We start from the raw sequence: 23,588 nt of genomic DNA, 5'->3' as shown, positions 1-23,588 counted from the left end.
TTTTTCTTCAGCACTCCAGAAAACAACACATTTCGTTGTAGTTAACTGCTACATACACTTGATACGGTACATTGAATTTCAGGTGCTACGCTCAAGGACATCAACCAAAGAGTAAAGCACTTATCTTTCCTTCACCTTCTTATCCAGTGGAAAGAAAGTCTTGCTATTGCAAATGGTAAGTATTTAAAAGAAGGTAGAACTGGATCACTTATTGTTTACATGTTTTCTAGTGATACAAAACACTGACTGTGGCACAAGGTCTCCAGAAGCCCATACATGTCTCAATCCTAGGGTGTGGGTTTGCAGCGCTTAAAAAACACTTGACTCGGAATTCACATGCTTTTGTGAAAATTCATTCCAATTGTAATGTTTTTTCCCAGAATAACTTAGTGCTGGGTTTTTACAATCTGCATTGACCTTTTGATAATACTTTTTGCCTTCAGATTCCTACGCTGAAAATCTGCAAAGATTTTTAATTATGTAGCTGTGATCTTCCATCAAACAACACTTCACACGTATTTATGGTGAAAGCATTCTAAAACTGTAACACATTTGTTTTCTGCTATTGCTGTTGCTTGACTGGTGCTATAGCCAACTATACAACGGTGTTCTAGTTACCACTCATTGTCTAATAAAGTTAGAAGAATTGTTTAGGTGTGTCTATTTCTCTTAAAATCTTTGTGTGAGAAATCTGGAGCAGAACACAGAGATTCAAACTCCACGATGAAAAAGGCATACAAAATACTGTACCAATGCAACTACTGCTTTTTGTGTCTGGGACAATGACATCCATCATGGGGTGATGAATCATCTTCCTAAGTCATTCACAAAATAGATTCCCCTTAAAGTCCTCAGTTCAAGAGTACCAAGTTTTTCAGCATGCTGATCTCAAATTCATCCATGCTAGGCCTGTTTGCACTCATATGTTTTATGTGTTTCAGCTCAAGATGTAGGAGTTTCAAGTGCCTTTTCCATCAAGAAACGATTTGAGGAAAAGGAAGAGGACAAAGTAATCCTGATGGTCCACATGAAGTACAGATCTAGCTGTACAGCAACATGTCTACTACCAGCACAGTGTATTCTGTCCTTGCACATTCTTTAGTGGCAAATGAAAGCCCCTGAGCCGAAATCTTGATCTTTTCACAAAGACATATGGGCTGTCATTACTTTTTCTCACTGTATCAAGTGCATGTATTGTGTTCCTTCTCATCAGACAACAAACTCAGGTTACTGTACCTGGATTTTTCCTATTATGGCTTTGAGAGCAAACTTTATTCTTAAATACTACTTATTATTTCAATATTTGAATTCATTCTTGCAAAATGTTTTCGTATCTACTGTGACTACAGTTTAATTCTGAATATGTTAGGCTCTAATTACAGAACAATCTTGGTGTTTTCAAAGTCATAGTAGCTAGTATTTTGGATAAATACATCCCCTTTCTCCTAGTCTAGGCAAGGCATACAGGTAAATGTGGAGTTCTTTTTCTCAATGTTTCCAAGCTAATAGATCTGACTTGGGCAGGCACTCCTGTAGTCATGAGGATCTCTGAATAGTTCTACGTGACCCTTCCAAGTCTTCCATAGTAGGGTCCGTAGTAGGAGAACCCCATCCTCGGCAGTCCTCTGTTGTCTGAATTGTCCAGTAGGTTAACAGTAAGTTTCTCTGAATATTCTGCAAATGCTATTATTTACCCCGGGACTGAGGTGAGGTCTGAACTGTACTGCTTTCAGCTGTATTAGATACAGCTGAGAATCCCAGGCATTTGCCCCAGTTGCTGTCCACTTCTTTTAGAGGAGTTGCAACTCCAGGATTTGCATCATTTTGCATCTCACATTTCTTTCCTTCAGCACCCTAAAGGAACTGCTGCAAGATACCTACAAGTTTCTTCAAATCCACAGAATCCTGACAGAAAAAAGTCCAGGCCACAGACAGCTGATCTTCATAAATTAGCTAAAACAGCAATGTCTTTCCCTCTTCCAATTAAATTAGGTGAAAACAGGAACTAAGAAGGGTGTAGGTCAGAGTAAAGCACAGCCTGAGGCTTCCTGAGGTCTTTGTCCTATTCCTCCCAGACTAGTATTATTATGCTGACACTTTGCAATAAAATCTTGTTATATAAAATATTTCAACAGTACAGCCATATTAGAATTATAAAAGAGCTTCTCCAGGATTTATCAACGTCACCTGATTATTCACTTTTTGAAGTACAAAGCATTTTCGCACGGAGCATACATACATATGTAGTGTACCTTTACGTTCTTGTTGAAACTTGTTTTGACACAATGAAAACTTGTTTTGAAAATACTGAACACCTACAACAATCCCTTTTGGGAGCCAGACAACAGGATTTGTCCTCCTGTGACTACACAGGCACAGCCAGCTGGTTTGCTTCATGGAACCCCTAATAATTCATCTCCTGTGTAGAAGATATTTACCATAACTCTCCAAACTCTCTAGGATTTGCTGCTTGTTTATAACAGAACAAATTCAAAGATGCCAACCTTTATTTTTTTACATAATTGTTTTCTTTTTAAATTCCATTTGTCAGGAGCTATCTAATTCAACACGACTAGTGCTAACTAACAAAAGGAATTTAAATCAATAAATTGTTACACTAATTCCAATTGTGGGTATGTATTCAGGTCATATTCCATATGAATGCTCATTAGGTCCTTAACAGGTGGTTATACCCTCCTCCTGCATTCTCTACACCTTGCATTTAACAAGGGCTGAATGCAAAAGTGTAGAAACCTACTGAAAGCCCATTCTTTTAATAGGCCTCATGCCAACGTTCGAGGCATAATTTTTTCCTTGTAAACTCAGACATGAGACATTTAAACCTCTTTGCTATTTTTACTATATATAATGCATTAAAAACTTATTTCCATTGGGCAAACCATGTTGTTTATTTATACACAGGCACTTCCACAGCATTCCTCACCAGGCTAAAGATACATGAGCACTCATGGCAGAGTAGAATAACCAAGCCTCCTGCTTTGGGATAACCTTGGGATAAGAGGAGATTAATTCTACGCTAGACATTTTACAACACCTCTATTAGGAGAAAATGATTGTTAAAACAAATTACCTTCCTCTGCAGATCTAAGATATTAAGACGACTGAGGTGACAATAGTTCTCGGCACTCTGACTTTTGGTTGCGTAGCTTGCATCAGGCTGCGGCAGGCGGGCCCACCACGTGGCCAGGCGCCAAGCGGCAAAGGCTCAGGAGCTAGTGAAAATCAGGACTATTATGGCACGCGGCAGGCGTTGGGGAGGCAGCAGCATTTCTAAACCACCGTCTGAATCCAAACACCACTAAAACTTATCCAAGCACAGCGGCAGAACAATAAAGGTACCTTCCAGGATTTCTTTATCGCTTCAAATACACATGACGATACTTGGCATGTATTCACGTTTCTAAACTAAGCTTCCTGATGGTATGCTTTTTGGGATGTGGTTTTTAGTTTCCTTACTAGGCAGTTTTATCTACAGCAAATATTTTGCTTTTACGTGAAACACAATGTCTACACAGCTCTTCATTTTACACATCTCCAAAACTGGCGATGCCAACAAACACCTGAAATGTTTATACAACACCAAGACAATAGTTCTTAAATTACTGCTACTGTAACTGGCTAAACACACAACTGTACAAAGGAGTCGGTGCACAATGCATTATGCTGCTAGCAATTTTTTTTTCTGGGTGCCAAACAAATTCGTCACATAATCTCTTCCTCTTCTAATATTTCTGTCTCTCTACCTCTTTTTGCTGTGATTAAACTACAAGGAGTTTCGTAAACTTCCTATGTCGACTTCCACCTGCCAGTCTACACAAGGCACTGACTGTGCAGCCAGGACAGCAATCAAGCATCAACAGAGCTGGAGGTCTGCAGTGGGCAGTCATCAAAACACAGGTTTTTTTTTAAGAAATACTGTTACCTTCAGCTCAGTTCATAAAATTACACGACAGAAAATCGTCTCCAAAGTTACAAACAAAGCAAAACGTGCTACCAAAACCATAACAGGAAATAGAAGTAGTAGAAGTAGTGAAACTATATCTGAAGTTTAAACATTAAACTTCACTTACGTCCAAAAGCTTTTTTCTGTGTTATACTAACAATGTCTTTTTCCTCCAGAAGTTCTAGCTGGAGTTCTTACCATTTCTGATTCAAGTCACACAGAAAGGTACAAGAAATGGTTATAAAGACACAGTTTTCAATGGTTTGCTGATTGCAGAAATAACAGGTGGTCTTACTCCACATGAATCAAACAGAAATAAAAACTAAATTTTAATTTGGTTATACACTTGTGTCTCCGTTCCAAAAAGCTATGATATCAATTGATTTTATAAATAAAGTCAAGAATTCAACATAGCTCTGCTGTAAAAATTAAGACTTTGCTGCCTAACTTACCATAAAGCAAAATGAATCTTGGCAATCTGTTCAAATCACGAAACAACCATAAATATAACAACCTGACTAAAGGCAAAATAGAAACGAAGGGAGTTCTCGGGAACTGCTGCAGAGCCAGGATCGTAGATCATTATGTAGGCTGGCAATTAATGTTTATTTTAAAGCAGCAGCATAAGTAGGGTCATCACTTGCGAAAGATAACTTTGGTTCCAAGAACATAAGTGCTCCCAAACGCATGGATCTTTGCTGACAATTAGAGATAAAAATTACAGCTACTGGATGTAATCAGTGCATATAGACCAGGGCCAGTAACTATGGAAGAAACTTTTGTGAATCATCTGGAAATCAAGATTCTGGGATGTGTTCTCTCACAAGTTTCTGGTATAGATATTAGGGAATTTATAAAGATGTCTTGCACAGAAACATCCCACAGACACAGTGGCTCTAAGAGTCCCGAAGCACGCAGAGCACATGGAGCCTCTCGTTTTGAAACAGTTTTATCAATGCCTTCTGCTTGCCAGTTCAAGAGATAAACACTTCACTTCCTTCACCTTCTCCGCAATGTACATAAATAGACCTGCATCAGTCAGATGAAGGCTTGTGGTCTCAGATCATAGCAAATTCTGCTTCTGCTTTCTTCACTTCCATTTTCCCCCGGGGATTACTCAGTGCTGGGGTAGCGGGTGTCTGTGAAGGGGGCACTGGAATATCTCTGTCACAACACGGTCACTCCACTTCCTTACCAGTGGATCATGAGAATGATATTCCAAGGCCATCATGGAAAAATTCAATCTTCATACAGCCTTTTTAAATGCAGTGCTAATTCACAGGAAATTTCCAGTCCTATGAGCTATAGTGTGACAAGCCTGCTCTATTTTTCCTATTTGCTGAAGCCATATTTTTCCACTCCAGGTAGAGGTCAGCTTCTTAAAGAGATACTGTTTATTCAAGACACTTCTTATTTCCACCTACCTCGGCTACATAAGTGCACACTGAACTCTGTTGTTGCAGAGCAATTATTTAGCAAATTATTTAGCAGACTTGAAGGAGACAGTCAATGCCAGACAAGATGCAACTAGGAACCTCTTGTAAGTATAAAAGGTAGGGTGAAGAATGCGATGAAATAAGGGGGAAGTAGGGATGATATAAGAAGTAGGAGTAAGCAGAAAAGACTGGGGAACAACATGTTCAGGAGCGACGCCTGTAAGGATAGACAAGTGGAGAGATTCAAGAAGAGAGGAGATCACAGATATAATAATGGAATTTGAATGATCTTTGAGAGATTACTGAATCCCTTAATTGTATTTCAGAGGCAGAAATGAAGGGTTACACCACAGATGCATCCATAACAAGTCTGACAACTAGCATCCCTAAAAACGAAGTTTGCTTGCAGGTAAAAGTACTGACTTCATCATACCATCCACTCTGCTTTGCCAGATCGCTTATCAACTGGGGCCGAAGGCAACATACCAAAACATAAAAGCAGCCTCCTTGGATATTCATTAGGACAAACCTGTGAGAAGGAAAGGTATGAGATGCCATACATCTGTGATTATATAAATCATATTAAAGAAGTTATTTATCTTTGCTATTTAGAAGATTGATGATTGCTATTAGAAGCAAGAGGAAGTTCTTAAAAGGTCAGAGACCTCTCCAAATAGGGAAAACAGACAGGAACACACTCATAACTCTTATATGTAAAAGCAGAGTAATGCAGATCAAAAATGAATTTCAAGAACAAATTAGCTGTGGCCCTTCAAATAAATACTTGCCAAACAGTACAAGAGCTGGTCAAAGAGTAAAAAGAACACTGAGAAGAAACAAAATCACAAAGAATGAATGAAATGATTTTGCATCCAAGTTTACTGCGGAGCTGCTCAAAGAGGCTGCCATACCAGAACTCTGCTTTACAAGGGATGTACTGCAAGATCTGTTTCACAAAGAAATGTCAGCTGAAAAGGTAACGAGCAAATCAACAAAACACACACAAGCAAATCAGCAGGCTCAGATGATATTCACACCCCAGAGTTCCAGAGAAACTCAAGTGTGAGAAAGTTCAACTCTTAAATAGCTTGTAACCTCCTGCTGAAAACAGCTTGGTACCAGAGAAGTGTGACGTCAGTTAAGAAAAGGTCTAGGAGGATAGAGGGAACTGTGGACCGGTAAATCTCACATCTGTACCTTACAAATTGGTAGAAACTGTTAAAAAACCCCATAAATTTATAAAAAGCCCCAAGTTAATGGACTTGAAAAAATACAGTATATCGGTTAGGAGTCAAATTTATGCTTCACAAATCTCATGTTTTCTTCAGTTACCAAAGCCATGCAGACAAGAAAGATTCAAGTGACATACACTGCTTGGGTTTCCTACAGGCATTTGGGAAGGCTTTTCAAAGGCTTTTAAAAAACTGAATTATGTCAGGAGGAGAAAAGATCCATGAGTGGATAACAGGTCAAGATAAGAGAAAAAAGATAGGAATGAATGATGAGTACTACTAGGTTGAAGTCACATGAGAACCGTACAGAAATGGGTGTTCTGACCTGTGTTGTTCAACATATTCCCACACGATCTGTGAAAGTGAGCAAAAGAAGATGGCAAAGTTTGCTAATCCTAACCATTTAGTCAGGGAAGGAAAAATGAGGCACAATTATGAGGAGCTGCAGATTGTTCTTACAGCACTGGGAGACTGTGAGATAACTTATCAGCTGAAACGTCAGTATTGACAAATGTTAAAGGGAGATATGTGAGGAAAAATACTTAATTTTACTTCTGTAAAAAAAACATGCTCTGAAAAACAGATAGCAAGGAGCTCTTGGTGCTAAAATGTCAGTGTCACCTTCAGTCACACACAGAAAACCAAATCAGACATTATTAGAACCAGATAAAAGACTAAACCAGACAATACCACTATGTCACCATATAAACGCATGGTGAATGTATTGTGTGTTACATGCAATCCTCTACTTCAGAAAGAACACGACAGAAACAGTGAAGGGATACAGAAGCACGACGAGGACATCAGACACATGGACAGGTTCTGTACAAGGAAGAAGTAAGCAGAGCAGGAGAAGAGGTGACAGAAGAGACATGAAGAGGTTCACAAAATCATAAAGGTTATGGAGGGGATCAGTGAATTAATTATTTGCTGCCTCTCTTCATACACAAGCTAGGAGATAACAACTGGCACTAGCAGGAGGCAGGAATGCAAAAAGCCAATAAGGCTTGTTCTTCACCCCACCTGCGCAATTCCTCACCATGTAATTTTGTGATCTTATGATGCGGGTGCAAAAAGCAATCAGACAAACAGCAGAAAAGCTAGGTAGGGCTATTAGACAGAGGTGTACCAATCCTGGATACAGAAAACCTTGGAGATGGTAGAACATGCCAGGAAAACATGACTACGTGCTTTTCCCATGCTCTTTCACAGGCATCGACTACATGTCTCTATTGACAGAAACATGATAGTGGGCTAAACAAATGTTGAGTTTGACCTAGTACGACGATTCTTTGTGTTTAACAGAGAAATGACAAATATTACCCAAAAGACAAGACCATGGAGCACACCCACTATTTTTACTTAGCTGCTTATTTTGTAATTGACCAAGTAACAGCATTTATCTGGGCTATTCAACCTCAGCTCCTTTCAAATTCATGTTTTTCTCTTTCTCTTTTTCTCTTAAGCAAGAGAGGATTTCTTTTTTGCATCAGTTCCTAACTATAATTCCACGTTCTAACATAGATCTAGCAGCTTTGAGAAATGTATAATGGGGTTCTCTAATGAAGCTAAATCAGACAGTTCATCACAGTATTTCTAGAACAAAGCTTAACTCTGGTTATCTAGGAACCACCTACATTAAATTCTAGACTTTAATTCCTGTAAAGCAGTTGTCTTCCAGCAAAGTGCTATTATATTCCACTTCTACCAAGCCAACTCCTCCAATCTACTCTGTGTATTTCTGTCAATATATGAGAATCCTTTTTTGCAGAAAGAATATTTACTAAATATCAAAATGCACATATGTACTGCCCACACATATACATAAAGTCTATATAAAACCACAGAAAAACTAGTTGCCTAACAGATTTCCATGCACTTCCTATAGCACCTATACTCCTCATCTTTAAATAGTTGTTTTTCTTTTCCCACAGTCAAAGCTTTAATGAGAAGTGACCAGAAACAAATACCCAGGCCCTTCTGTCTTGGCTGAAATCCACATAATGCATGACAGCACTGAAGATCCCTGGCAGGCACCTGTCAGAAACTAACATACCATAACTTAAGAGTCAGACTTAATTATCCAAGGAGACATTTAAAGAAAAGTACATGAAAAATATGACTCAAGAAGTGCGACTATCATGTGTATGCACTGTACTCTGTAGTATATGCAGAGGAACAACGCTAAAAAAAACCAACAAAAAATATCCCAGGAAAATTCTAATTAAAAGCTGTATCTGTTCTGTCTACTGTATCTTATAACAAAAATATTTTTGTTATTAAGGTTTCCTGGTAAATCAACTGCAGAACATGCTACAAGGACATATGCAATCACTAAGCATTTTAATAAAACATTATTTTTTCCATTTGCCTTTCTAGTTTTCATGCGTAATTCTGATGAGCTGCCACTCCCACAGAAAATGAGACTTTTGGCTGAATAGTCTATAAAACCAAATTAACTTCTTTGTAAGCTTCACACAGCTGGTTCACCACATCTCCTCTCGCTCTGGCTGTCACAGCGCACTGGCCCTTTTGTGTTCTGAAAAAGGGCCCACGAGCGGCACCTTACTCGATTTCAGGCAAGGAAGTCTCTTTCGTTCAGCTTCTGATGCAAGACTATCAAAACCCAAAAAGTTAAACCGGCGACCCAGCTCAGCACCTCACCCTTTAGTTTGTGCCTACCCCACTGCTATTCTCCCGAAGGAACCCCTCTGAGCCTTGCCAACGTTCAAAACACATGCACACACACCTAGGGAAGGATGACGTCCCTGCGCTTCCATGTTTTGTGCTTCTGACCCTTACTCTCATTTTTCTAAACTTCTTAAGTTTAAGGTAATGTGCAACAGACCCAAAGACAGTAACGAAAAAAGTTTTGCAAAGAGACCATATGTAAATGCAAACACGTTAGTTTGGAAATCTGCTCTTTAAAGATGCCTAATGTGCATGCAAATCATGTAATACATGAAGATACAATTTGCTACTTTTACAAATAAGCAGAAAAAATACTGATATACAAACCGAATAATAACAAATTATTTATTACCTTAATTATACCTATCAAGGAGAGAAGATCATAAAAAGGTGCAATTTTTACATGTAAACTTTATAGTGAGATTTAAAGTAGCATAGGTGGAAAACAAGTTTCAAGAAAAGAGAGAAACCTGTTACTTTAAAAGAATCCAAAAGTGTAGTAATACATATTCTGCCTAAACTGTGAAAGAATTCTGACTTAATAAAAGAAAATAGATAAGCTGAAAAACTGGTTAATGTCAAAATAAAAAAAAAAAAAACATTAGGGCACTCAAAATACACTTCATTCAACAGCAAGTCTTTGACATATTACAACTGAGTTTGTCTAAACAGCAACCCAATTGTCACCTTTTCTTTCAAATATCCTTTTATTAGACCAAAAGATGCATTTCCTCTCCTTACCAGAGAACATTAAAACTTAAAGCAACCATTTCAGCCAAATAGCAACGAGATTCTTCACATGACAGACACGCTCTAATTTTAAGATATCTAAGGAAAAGGTATTGATGAGGCTGAAGATGCTACAGCCCAGTGCACCAGCCTGACACTTTCTAAGCAGGTGCACGCTTGCGCTGAGCATGAACCGTGGCTGCAGCCGTGCTGGTGATGCATACGTAGCCCGCACAAGATGCGTCTGCATATAATCTTCAGCTGCACTTGACCTTATGGCAGAGCAACAGCCAATACACAGTCTGAGAGCACTTGAGCCGTTTTAAGCTTTCACCCTTACAAAGCCTTAAGGGATATATAAAATTAACACCACATTAACACCAGTGAATGGCCAGGGACAACAATGTTATTCAGAAACCAGTTTTATCAGCCACCTTAAAAAAAAAGAGCATGAACCCTCGGAACAACTTTTAATTGTGATACTAGTTTTCCATCCTCCTGCTATTTTTAATGATGAGTAGGTGGATTTATGTAGGATAAAAGAGTAAACTGAGTCCTGACTTGCTCTCCCTGAAGTATAACCTAAGTCTACAGAGCAGCACTGGGTCGGACAGAAATTGGGCCGGAGTGCATCTAAGAACTGAACTTTATCTGTATAAACAATCAAGCTTTATTTACAGTATTCCTTCATAAAATCCCAGGCTTAGAGTCTGCATGTTCTTTAAAGACTCCATTTATGTACACTTCAATCCCTATTCAAGCAAAAAAAAAGAGAGCTTTCCCATGGAAACAGCACAGAGATGTTTTCCTTCACACGTACACTACAAACAAGGCTGCTAACTTTCCATAATTTACTGCTTTTTCTTAGGCTTGCTATTGTATTTCAGGACCAAATCTTTTGGAGAAGCTGCTTACGCAGGAGGCCACAGACATATAAATAAATGACCTAAGAGAGGCAAAGCCTGAGATGTGAACTGAGGGGAAACAACATTTTGGCAGCTTGTAAGAAAATTTTAATATTATTGGTTTCCCTGTTTCTAGCTGGAGGAACAGGTTAAAATTTTGTGTTCCGTTGAGAAACAAGCAATATGGAGGCATCTGGAATCACATTATTTAACTAGGACTTGATTCGTCCCTTAGAATTAAATCAAGCCAGAGGGCAAACCCTGGGCTAAGACAATAGCAACCTTCAACTACCAGATGCTATCTCCCAAGTCAGTGGGCCTCAAAGGAGCGAGGTGATTTTAAAAACTGTTTAAGAGGGCACAGAGAAAGAGAAACTTGATTTTGTGGACTTTATTTGGCACAAATTGGTCAAATTACTTCAGCAAGAACACAAGTAGTTTTCCTCTGTGAATGAGAAAGATCCCGCTAAACTGATACTCTGCTCTGAGAATTTGCCTTTTAGATGGAGGTGATATGTGTCTAGGTGTGAATGCATACAATCTACTTCTATATGTATGTATTTTAGGCAAGTAATTTTGCTCCTACTTATAATTACTACTGATTGTCTCAAGGCTACAGCATAGGGCTAAGTCCTAACTTCAAAAGAGATGCCTACCTCTGCTCAGGGGCCACAAGGATAAGCAAGGATACCAAGACTTTCATGTTTAGCCCCCGAGTTGAAGGAACTGGATGTGCTTACCTGTTTGGAAAAAAAAAAAAAGCAAAACCAACCCTGGGAGAAGGCTGGGCACAGAATCAAAGTCCCTTTGGCAGGAACTTATGAAAGCTCTGCCCATGAATAAGCAGGCTGTGTTGAGTTGCTGAAAATGGAGGCAGGGATTGCCAAAACTGAGGATGAGGAAATCTCTGGGTTATGGTGTTTCAAACTTGGTGGTGCTTCTACATCCAATAAAGCAATGTGGTATACATACTTCAATATATGACCGGACAGCTAGTGAACCCAGCTGGTGCAAAAGCAAGCAGAAGAGATCACTGATGGTGTCTTAAGCTGCACTGAGGAAGATGGTGTAAACTGATCCCTCGAGTGCCTGAGAACAAGGGCGGAGAATTTGGTCAGACACCAGAAGGTCAAGTGGGAGATCCTGTGGCCCGAGAACAGTAGGGCCAGAAAGATAAACAGAGCCGTTTTGTCTCAAAGGAGGCCAAGCACTTGGGAGACCACTTGGCTAAGAGGGAAAAAGACTACATATAAGCAAAACCTAACAGACAGTATTTAGGAACACAAACAAGTTGTGTCTGATTTCTCCAGAGCTAAATTTACTTCAGCTGACCAGAACACTGTTTCTAAATGTCAAATCATGTATCCTTCTATTCTGTTTTTATTTGGTGCTTGTACTAATTCACTTGATTAGAATGGTTTCCTATATATCAACGTCTGTTCCCACATACTTGGTCCATAACGTGGCTACGGTAAAAATAAATACAGTGAAAAATTATTTGGTTGTGTTGAAACACACTAACCTATTCTAAGAAGCCCTAGCAAGTATTTCAAACGCTCTTTACGTAAGGTGCTCAATTGTGTTAAAAATCTTTCTTAAAATATGCTAACACATATCATAGCATCATACTTCTCTTCATACAGTTTTATTTATGGTGCTACTCAGGAATCACTAGTTGTTCCTGCAAGCGAAGCGCTTTTAACTAGAGCAGCTTCTCTGTCTCTGCAGCTCAGTGATAGTTATTTCAGACATTGCAGCACACTTTCTTCTCCTGCTTCTCACCATCTTTCTCATATTACATATACAGTGTAAAACTTAAATGCAAAGGCTTAAACATAAGAGTGAATAACCTCGCAAAACATGCATGTGATAGTAAGTGTACACATTTCATGCTTTTTAAAATAACTGTTGTAACACTTCTAAATTTCAAGTGCAGGGCAGGGAAGTCCATTTGTATACACACACTCATAAATGAATGTACTTAGCAGACAGCACATAGGTACTTCTAAGCTTCCAGCTGCAAAAGAAATGCATTTTGTAGTACTGTCATAAAAAAAGCCACACTAATGCTTCAAGTTATTGTTTCACATTTTTTAAAAAAAACCCAATATACTTCTAATATTCTGCTAGAGAAAAGAAACAGGTCCACAAAAAAAAAATATCATATGTGATCAAGAAATGCCTCTCCTAGATGGTATGGTAGTAAAACCAAATACTAGCAAAAAAATTCTTATTACAATGCATCAAAATCCAAAATCAAATGTTACTTGATGTTCTCTATAAAATTTAAATTATTATAAAATCTGTAAATGCTTAAGTCAATTGTTGTTTGCTTCCATCATTTCCAAATTACAGTCACTCTCTGACCATGCCATTCATCTGATTTACTCAGCTTGAACTATTTTCATTCGACTCTTATTTACGCACTCTTGCTAATTTAATTTAATCTTCTGATTGTCATTCAAAACATTCATTCCAATATGCCTTATTATTTATGCAGTTTGATGCCTTTACGTGCTGAACATCTGATAATCAGCCTGCTTAAATCTGTTGCTGCTCTAACATTTTTACACTTTGCAAAATCAAAATACCGCAGCAAGGCCATTGCCCATATTGCTCCATTCAGGTAAAATCTGTTTTGTTTCATTAGAAGACAGGGATATTATCTAGTATACAAAGGGGCACTGCTGCCCACATCAGCTTGCCCTTGTATCAGAAGCATGCTGGGGGGGCTCTCCTGTCATCCCTAACTAAAGAGGATACTTGGACTGAAGTGGTGTCTCCCCAGACTGAAATGAGGGCTTACACAAAAACCGCAGAGGAAACAGTCCAAGATTCTCTGTTTCTAGCCAACTGAAAAAGCAGTAAAAAAAGAGACATTCAGACTTTCAGATAACTTTCTCAGGTTCCAATAGGGCTGCCTCCTAGGCCAGATTGGTGGTTTGCTCTACCTCCCCTTGTTCTTCCATGTCTTTTTATTGCAGCCTTATTTCATATCTTTCAGGTTTTTCTTCCTTGATCTCTTCATCTCACATGCTTCCCTTCAGGGTCCCCCACGCGCCCACGCAAAACCATGGAGTTACCTTGACTGACTGCTACCACGCAGATTACTCCTGCTGGGGGCTATCTTGTCTACTTAGATTGGGAGCTCTTCGGAGCAGAGACTGTCACCACTCCGTGCCTGTATGACGCCTAGCATAAAGAGTCTTCTTTTGATCATTCCTCTGGCAGTAATGTAATAAGCATGATTATTAAAGTATCTGTCTATACTCATACACAGGAACGCTAGGACTATATGAGAACAAAACCAGGTTCAGCTTTTATAACGCTGGAAATGTACAGTTAAATCCAAGAAATTTCTACCAACAGATGATTGTGTAACGAATGGAATATTTGGCAGGAAACAGCAATCTGACTTACTTTGCTCTCTTGGCCATTTCATTGCCATCCCAGCGGGGGCTGTATGGGTAATTCTTCTGGGCTTGGGAGTACAGCTGGCCACTGTTAGTGAAGTGGTAGACGGACTGGAACGTTAGGGTTGGTTGGTCTCGAGGAAAATACAGGGGTAGGTCAACTGAAAGAAAAAAAGTCATAAAAATACACCATTGCATTTCTTTTCCTTTTTTTTAAATGGGAATATATAACTCCTTTCTATTGATTTAAAGGTGATAGAAAAGGAGAAATTGATGATTACTTCTAAAATATACCTCTGTCTTTCCTGTAAGTAATGATTCCAACATACTGCTGTATGGGACACTTTGCTTTATCAAAACATTTTTATAAAGTCCATAATTAAAAAAAACTGTTTAGCTAGTGTATTTGTATGTTAATCATAATGTTTACACCATGATTATTTTGTTGTAGAAAAAATAACACAGTTGTTTTCCTTTCTAGTGAAATTTTCCCTTTCAAAAATTCACATAATACACTCTGTTTATGCTTTCCATTCAAGAAACAAATTTCTCTTTATCTGCTTTAGCCAAGTCATTTCAGTGCCCCCATGGACATCAAAAGCATTAGCATTCTCGCTTTACAGCTGTCTGAGACCTGAACTGGTTAAATGATTTGACAAAGGATGTAAAAATATTCAGTCACATGAGTTGGAACAGATCTCAACTTGCCATCATCTTCTAGACAAAAAAAACCCCACAAAACCAAAAACACACTGCAAAGTCATTAATACCCAAAATATCTCACTAAAAATAAAAATCAGAACCTCTTAGTTCCCTTTGCTTACCACTGTCTCATGATCAGCTAGGTCTGGCAGAACAATAAAATAGTCTACAACAGTTAATATTACGGTCAGAAACTGGTTTTTAACTTAACTATTTCATTGCTAGATTTATAGTTTAGATTTTCTTGGTCTACTTTTAATTTCAAGAGGCTTCAGAAATCTGTAGTTAAAAGTGAGTTATGACAACAGATTTGAATTATTTACATCCAATGTCTAGTCTAACACCAAAATGAACAGAAAAACGTGCATTCCTTCCAAAGTTGTAGACTGCATTTATAAAGCACCTACGACTGTACTTTTTGTTATCCTCCAAATCATGATTATTTAATTCTGCACAATGAAAGAACACTGCAATGGAACAGTAACTCCCTGTAAATCCTAAATAATTTTTCCTATTGGTGTAGCAATGAGTGAAATAAATTAGTAAGATTATAATTCATTCATATAAGCCTGGGTTCTCAGTATTCTCTGTCATTTCACAGTACTTTTTGAAGAGGAGGAGAGACTCCTGAGTTAATAAACAGGTTGCATTAGCTGAAGCAGGAATTAAAGCAGGTGGCAAAATCAGTACAAACAGAATTTGAAGAAAGGGAAAGGAACATTACAGGACTAAACCCATCCTCAGGTGGAACAGGATCTCCCCTCCAGTACGCTTGATAATGCACTGTATTTTCCACTTTTAAACACTTCATGGAGTCGAGATTCCAGCACTTCCTTTGAAATCTCTGCTCATGGACTGAAACAGCAGTGTAAGACAGACTTTAGTTCTCTAGATCTCAAGCTATTGTCCTGCTAGTCCCTTAATTTTTCAGTTTTTCTAATCATGCCTGAATACTCGGATGAGCACCAGCCAAATGTAGCTCCCTTTTCCCTAAACTACCCTTCAAGCTCTACAAGTAAAACTGTAGCCATGAAGTACACAAAACAATGTGGTATTTCAGCTGTAATCTCAAAACACAACTAATCACCGTGGACGACAGCGTTTGCTCGGTTCATGACCTGGTGTCTGAGCTACACGTGATAACTCCCGGAGTCTTGGTGACTCAGCTCACACAAGAGCTTCCAGCAGATATTTAAGCAGTAATGACATGGGCAGAGTTCTGCTAATTTGAGGGCCAATCACTGCTGTAACAAAGGTTAGACTCAAAGATTGCTCCGTCAAATTCTTCTTTATAACATAATTATTAAATAGCAACCCTGAAAAACACTGGCATATTGAGGCCATTTATCAGCAAGCAAGCTGTCTCCTCCCCTCGCAGATGGTACATGTGTGCCGTAGCCTCTGAAGGACTTCATCATGGAAAAGAGTATGAAGGAAGGAGACAGGCTCTCTGTTTTAACACTATAAATATATTTCTTCAGCTCCGAGTCCTTAAACTCTGTTCCTCTAGTGCATGTCTTCCTTCTTAAGTACCGACTCCTTAAGGGAAAACTACTTTGTATACTTGTGTATTTTATCATTCTGTGAAAGGAATAACAAACTTTAGCAAAACACTCGAGTAATAGATAAGTCGTTATATTTAACTTCTCGCTTGAGGATTTCTGACTTTCATTAATTTTCCTTTGAAATCCTCTGTCTGCGTAACAGGGTGCAAGCAGCAGCAGTTTACTTCCCATTACCTAAAACAGAAGGTTTGCACTTAAGGGAAAATCCCAGCATTAGAAACGCTGTTTAAACAGATAATCAGGACACTGCTATCACTACAGAGATGCTTCCATTTGTTACAAGAACCCTTGCTTTCACAAAAATATTCTTCCAACAAACGTAACACATTTTCCTCTTTCATTCACCAAAACCTATATAGGAATTTTCAGGAATTACTTACATTATAAACTGTTAAATTAGATAATCAAATTATATTTAAAATTGCGCATCCGGCCAACAGCAGTATCATTCTGAACTGCAAGCAGAGTTTTGAAAAATTTGTCCTGGCTTTGATTTCTAACACTACCAATCACCTAAAATCGCCAAACTCCCCTTTTTCTAACCCAAGCATTTCCTTAATACAAGGCGTGAGATGAGCCCAGACCAAGCGAAAAAACCTGTCCCTAATTCTGAACACAACCACACCTAAAAAACCAGTAAACAGGAAATGGCCTTGAGTTGTAAAGTGTTATACATATCTCAAGGTAGCCAGCTATTATTTCAGCAGTAGGAAGGGAAGGCAAGAACTCACTTCCGTTGCAGTCGATGCCCGTCCATTGACATTGTGAGTGTACAGAACACTTGGATTTGGGGTGACATGTTTTATCATACATAAAAATAAGCAAATACCACTTGTAATTGACGCTAGCAAGGAGTTTTGAAGATAAAAGGTCAAATTCTACCCATATTCGCAACCACTTTCTTACAGGATGGCACAGGTTGATAAAGAAAATTTTTCTTTTTACTTGGTCATACACACAATCTGACTCTCAAACTGTGCATTAATGCAAAATCAGATCTGCTTTCATGCGCTACGTAAGGTGGCAAAGGTGTTAGCGTAATGACATTCCAGACAACGTTTACGCTTTATCATGAAAAACACATCACAGTTAAAAACCACGCACCGCTTTTGTAAATCAACACCTGAACTAGGCAAATTATAAAAGCCTGCTTTGGTTTGGCATGCTACTTAGGTAAGAACTACAAAAACATATTCATGCTCAATGCAAGTACTATTTCCAAATAACAGCTGACTCACAAAGTACCCTGGTGATACGTCTGCAGAAAATAAGCAGATGACTCATGTCTGTAAATTCCTGAAAGTACCAATAGACCCCTTGCTTAGTCATCTTTTGCTTGGATGCTGGGTTCACGAGCTCTGTAAACTATAATAAGGGATCTAGCTCTTAGTAGGGCTCTCTCTCCCTTTTCTCCTCTCTTCTAAACAGTGCAAATTATCTCCCTAAAAATAACTTCATCTACGTAAGTGAGTCACTTCAGCTAGCAAGCTTACACAAGTCATGCAGTTAAGCAGTAATATTTTGTTATGCAGGTAAAAATCTTGCTGTCAAACTCAGATTTAAAATGAAAATTATGTCAGAGGAAGTCCCATTTACCCCTTCTCTCACAGAAATAGAAACATTTCCTTTGGAAAATTTAAACAATTAGCTCATTCAGGAAAGTAAAGCTTTCTAATTCAGTTCCATGCTCAAAGTAATTTAATCCTGATGATTTCTTACTTCAGCTTCCCTAAGCATCACACTGTTAATAGAAGAGGAGCTCAAAGAAGCAGACTGGAGAAGGCAGCCAATACCATAGTAAACCACTGCTTTCTCCTATGTTACAATTTACAGCTCATTTTTTAAAAGTGAAGTTTTAGAAAGCCATGGTGCAGCAAAAATCACGTCTTTATGAAAGCTCTACATTAGCAGAACTTGGAGGGCTGTTTTGGGTAATTAAGCATTGAGTAAATTCTTCAGTGATTGAACCCTAATTTTCCCACACAGTTCATAAGAAAGCAAAAGAAAAGGGACTTGCTTGTTGAGAATGAGTCATGTTGTAAAGAAACTTAATTACAGTTTATAAATAGTTGAAGTTGCTCTCTTTTTGAAACATAAAAAACTATCAAGAAGTAACACAAAAATTTGTTTCTCTTGACTTAGCATTTAATGCCTACATATATTCAAAACATAGTTATCTTAAAGCCAAAATCCTGATTCATTAATAACTAAAAAACTCTGCAATGAATCAGTAGGGTTTTATTGTTCATTTTCTTAAAGAACAACCATCTGAGATCTGGAACAGGTTACCTAGTTTGTTAAGCTTATGTCAACAGCTAGACAGTTGATTTCAAAAGTCTTATCAACTTTAAAATAATACCTTTAGCATCTAATTTTATAGCTTTTTAAATAGGGCATGAAATGTGGAAGGGATGTCTCCGCAAAGGCATATACCAAGTGCTGCTACCGGGTTTCTAAAGGAAAAATGCTCAGAAGAAAAAGGCAAGGTTTATCACGGCGCTCCCCTCCCCGCCTTTAAGCACTGGAGAGAAGGGAAAAAAAAACCATGCTTGAAATGCATGCTGACCATACAAATATTTCAAAGTACTTGGCAATATTCAGAAAATTTTCCCTTTTTCTAGAGAAAAGGTTTATTCATCCTTTGTATGGCACTGGATAAATCTAGATATTTGTTTTCACAGAAGTCAACATTTACTCACTGAATGTTACACACTGTTTCAGTGCCTGGATGATACTATACTGGTTATCTTATGAACCTCTGGGATGCTTGAATCTGCTGCAGTTTATCGCACCTGTGATTTGTTTTGCACTCCTAAATGCTGGCTGATCTGGATATCTTACTGCTGAGATTTCTACAAGATTTCATGGCCTGCACAACCGTAATTCAATCTCTGCTGGCTTTATGAAGGAGCCTTCAAACACAAGACAACACAGTATTCTTCCCAGTTCAGTTCCCAGGCTGGACAGAGCTGGCCAAAGGAGACAGAATCACAGAATGTTAGGGGTTGGAAGGGACCTCTAGGGATCATCTAGTCCAACCACCCTGCCAAAGCAGGGTCACCTACAGCAGGCTGCACAGGACCTTGTCCAGGCAGGTCTTGAATATCTCCAGAGAAGGAGAATCCACAACCTCCCTGGGCACCCTGTTCCAGTGCTCCGTCACCCTCAGAGGGAAGAAGTTCTTCCTCGTGTTCAGACGGAACTTCCTGTGCTTCAGTTTGTGCCCATTGCCCCTTGTCCTGTTGCTGGGCACTACTGAAAAGAGTTTGGCCCCATCCTCCTGACACTGTTCTGGGTTGCCCCATTTGACAGACTCTAGTCCTTGGCATTTCATTACTGCACAACACCAAAGCCTTGCTCTGATTAAATATGTATTCATTTCTGCATGAGCTTTTTCATGTGATTCTAGTCATCATAAGAGATGATGATATCGACATAAAATATTAAAAAAATTGTTTCACAGCACCGTCATGAGTTGAGAGGCTATTGAGGGGTTCCAGACTGGGAATGAAGGAACAAGAAAAGGACAGTCAACCTGCCTACTGATGCTGAGTGCCAGCCTGTGGGACCCAATTCTTCTGAGACTTACTAGCAGAGAATATTTTACTTAGCCAAGCACAACTCCTTCCAACGTTGCCTGCTGTAGCAGGTAGCTCAGAATAAATGATTACTGGACACTTGAAAAGTTCTGTTTAAATTATTCCACCAGAAAAACAAGAAGGGTACAGGACAGATGTGCCAAACCCAAATCTCCGGAGAACACTGAACAATCTTAGCCTGATACTACCCGTTCTCTTCCCAAAATACCCTGACTCATTCCTTACGTATCATCCAACTTTGGCCAGAAACTGCCTCTGCATTCAAGTACTTCTGATGAAATAAGTAATGGAAACAGGAAGCACATATTCCAGGCTTCAGTACTGTCTCCTATTAGTATATATTCATCATCTTTTTGCTTGTTCTTTTTTTGGTTCACTGAATTTCACATTCTCTTTGCCTTTACTTGCAACTGCCCACACTGCTGGGAAAAACAACTTGTGTATTTGAATGCACTGCCTCAAACTGAAAAGTTCCTTGAACTTGGAGCTCTCCAATTTTCACGATGTATTAACATGGACGAGACCCACGTGAATTTACTATGCAATTCGGTGGCAACACAGATACTGTTTTATATAACGCTCCTTAACATCTGTCAAGCTCTATTTTAAAAAGGTTTTATGTAGAGTTTCTGACATGACTTCTCCTATGGGAAAGCTGTTCCAGCCTGCCTGTATGATGGGTGAAAAATCTGCACCTAACTTCAAGGGAAAACAGCTATCTTCAGTTTTTACAAAGAAATTCCAGTACAGAAGGCCTTTCAGGAATCATATTGATCACTGTACCTACTGAGAAACCACGTTCAGCCACAAGCATTTTGAGGACTGTAGTGGGCTAGCACAAATCTCTGCAGGGCAGGATTTCAGGCTATTCTGCCCAGCAAATCTTTCCTCGACTCTTGCGCGCTGCAGGCAGACCTTTAGCCTACATTCTGCTGGCGAAAAATAAAAGGGTGAATTTGGCTCAAAACACGCATAGAATTACTAAATGCCACAGCTATCCTGCTTTGGTGCCTGATGACGTAGTCTTGCGAGAATGAGAGAGCAAGGATGACAAATAACATATCAATGGCATTAGTGTGGGACTTTAGGTTAACAAAGCACAGTCATAGGAATTTGAATTTGTTAAATATTACTAGGGCTAACATCACTTCTGGGGAAAAACAAGTTCTTTGCAGGAAGATGCTATTTGGAAATCAACATTTCAAAATTTCAAATCTGAAATGAAAAGCTGTTTATAGAATTTTAGCTGAGACACTTCTGGCACTTCGGGTGTGTTGGTAATCACAGCTGGTTTTGAAATAACTAAGTCTGCCCTTGCTACAGGAAATATCCACCCCATTGGCAAAGTCAGTACTTGTATAGTAAACGAGTAAGATGACTTTTTTACAAAAATATTTCCAAATAACTACTATGAAAATACAAATATATACTGTGAAAAAAGAAACACCTATTTTTTTTTCTTAACTGCATCAGTTATATATCAACTGAATGTACAACACTAAACAATGGAAGATAAACATTAAAATGTGATTGTGATAATGAAAAAATGGCAATATTTGAGATTATGACAATTTATGTAAATATATGAAATTCACGGCTCCTTGTTTTGTACTGGGAAATGGGTCTGGCAACAGAATAACTCACTAAGGAGCCAGTTCTGTAACTGCATTTGTATAATGATTGATCCTCAGCAACATAAGGTCTTCTTGACCTCTGCCAGCAAGTACAATATTCCAGAATGGGAAGGGAGCTCCCTGAGATGTTTAGAAGATAAAGTTATTAGAAGGTCATTAGGAAGAATTCAGCTGGGATAAGAAAGGAGAAAAACTGCGGAGGAACGTTTTCTTTAGCACAGGTTTAACACATGACCTCCAGAACACGAGCTGGCTGATGGCAGTTATTGAAAGTGCTGGCAAATGCCCAGTTTGCAGTAACTTTGGTGGTGTTCATTGCGACATTAAGGAATGCTTGAAGGAATCTAATTTTCCTTATTTTTTCCTTCTTCTTTTTTTAATTGGACAGGAATGACTTTCAGTTATTGTCAGTCTGGGCTACATTTGACGCAAGAATTGGTAGTTCTTTCAAAATTTTTGCACCAGTTGTATGTCCCTTTCCCTAATGTCTTATGACAACATCACCTCTATGGAAATGGCCAATTTCAAAGTCTCAGATGCAGAAATGGTTACTTTTAATTCCAGAACTCTTAGACAGTCCTTAAATATTTCTGAAGAATGGAAACAATGACCGGTGATGGATGAAACTGTTCCAACACACTACAGAGAGCAGATTTGTTTACTTGTGGATTTCAATGAGACTAGACTAAATCTATCACTTACTTTTCTTTGTTTTTGTTTGTTAGTCGTTTTTTCTTTTTTTTTTATTTTTAAGTATAAAGTGTGTAACCCATTTTTACTTGAAGAGGACTGCGTGACACTTGTATCTATCTTGTGGTTCTCATTCCACTGATAACGGGAACTACAATATACTCTAGGCACCAATGTCAACTAGATTCAGGATTACTATTGTTTTGGTTTTCTTTCAACATCAGCAGATGATACGGTTGTAAAAACAGCCCACGTCTTTATCTATAACCTATATCTTTCTTTTTCAGTACCCCATCCTTCACACAACAGCAGCATTTTAAAAAAATGTGACAAAAATAGTTTAAATACCTTAAGTTACAGTCATGTGCTTCCGACAGAGTATCTAATTCTTTGTTTAGTCTAACAGAGGAATTAAATAACAGATCAAATCAAGATAGTCTTCAAGCAGCTTCCAGCTATGCAGTCAAAGACCATGAAAACGTGATGTAACTTAACCCGAAAACTGCTTTAAAATGTCTTCTTGCTTTGGAGTGTCATCACCCACCTCAACTATGTCACTCATTTGGAATTTTACAACAAGACTGGACTAATTCCTAAAAACATCCCAAGGAATATCTCATAATCCTACACCAAGCCCAAAGAAATGGCATAATGGCCTCACAGGTCTTTTACTTCTCTAATTTCTGTAACCATGATTATTTTAATTAAGAGGAAGGCTTTTTATTTTTACCTCACTAGCTTCAGCTAGTGACATCTATTTTGCTTTATTTTTACTTCAGATTCTCAAAGATCTTCATTCCCTCCCCCTTCCGTTTTTATTTCCTTTTATTGTTTCTGCTGCAACAGTTTCTATAGTAACTTCTCTAGTGCTGATGAGATTGATGCTACTAAAAGCTGCCTCTTCTCCATCTGAATTGCTTGAAGCTTACACTTTAAATACAGTTGCAGTGTTATGGGCATAAAAAGCAAGCTGTGCCCTTTCATGGCACAGGCTGCTGACCATCGCATGTAACTGATGAAGAAAAGGT

The 23,588-nt window shown here is 38.6% G+C and overlaps 1 protein-coding gene across 1 annotated transcript in view; it reads right to left on the bottom strand.

Annotated features, from left to right (window-relative positions):
- The window catches only part of BABAM2 (BRISC and BRCA1 A complex member 2), a 187,781-nt gene that overhangs the window by 8,578 nt on the left and 155,615 nt on the right, over window positions 1–23,588 (bottom strand). Inside the window, exon 11 of the mRNA XM_075412827.1 lies at window positions 14,378–14,531. Coding sequence (XP_075268942.1) covers window positions 14,378–14,531 — 154 coding nt within the window. The remainder of the gene's footprint in view (window positions 1–14,377; window positions 14,532–23,588) is intronic.

This window comes from Opisthocomus hoazin, chromosome 2 (assembly GCF_030867145.1).
Source record: "Opisthocomus hoazin isolate bOpiHoa1 chromosome 2, bOpiHoa1.hap1, whole genome shotgun sequence".
Classification (NCBI taxonomy): domain Eukaryota; kingdom Metazoa; phylum Chordata; class Aves; order Opisthocomiformes; family Opisthocomidae; genus Opisthocomus; species Opisthocomus hoazin.
Note: the sequence above shows the minus strand (reverse complement) of the source record. Positions and strands in the feature narration are given on the sequence as shown.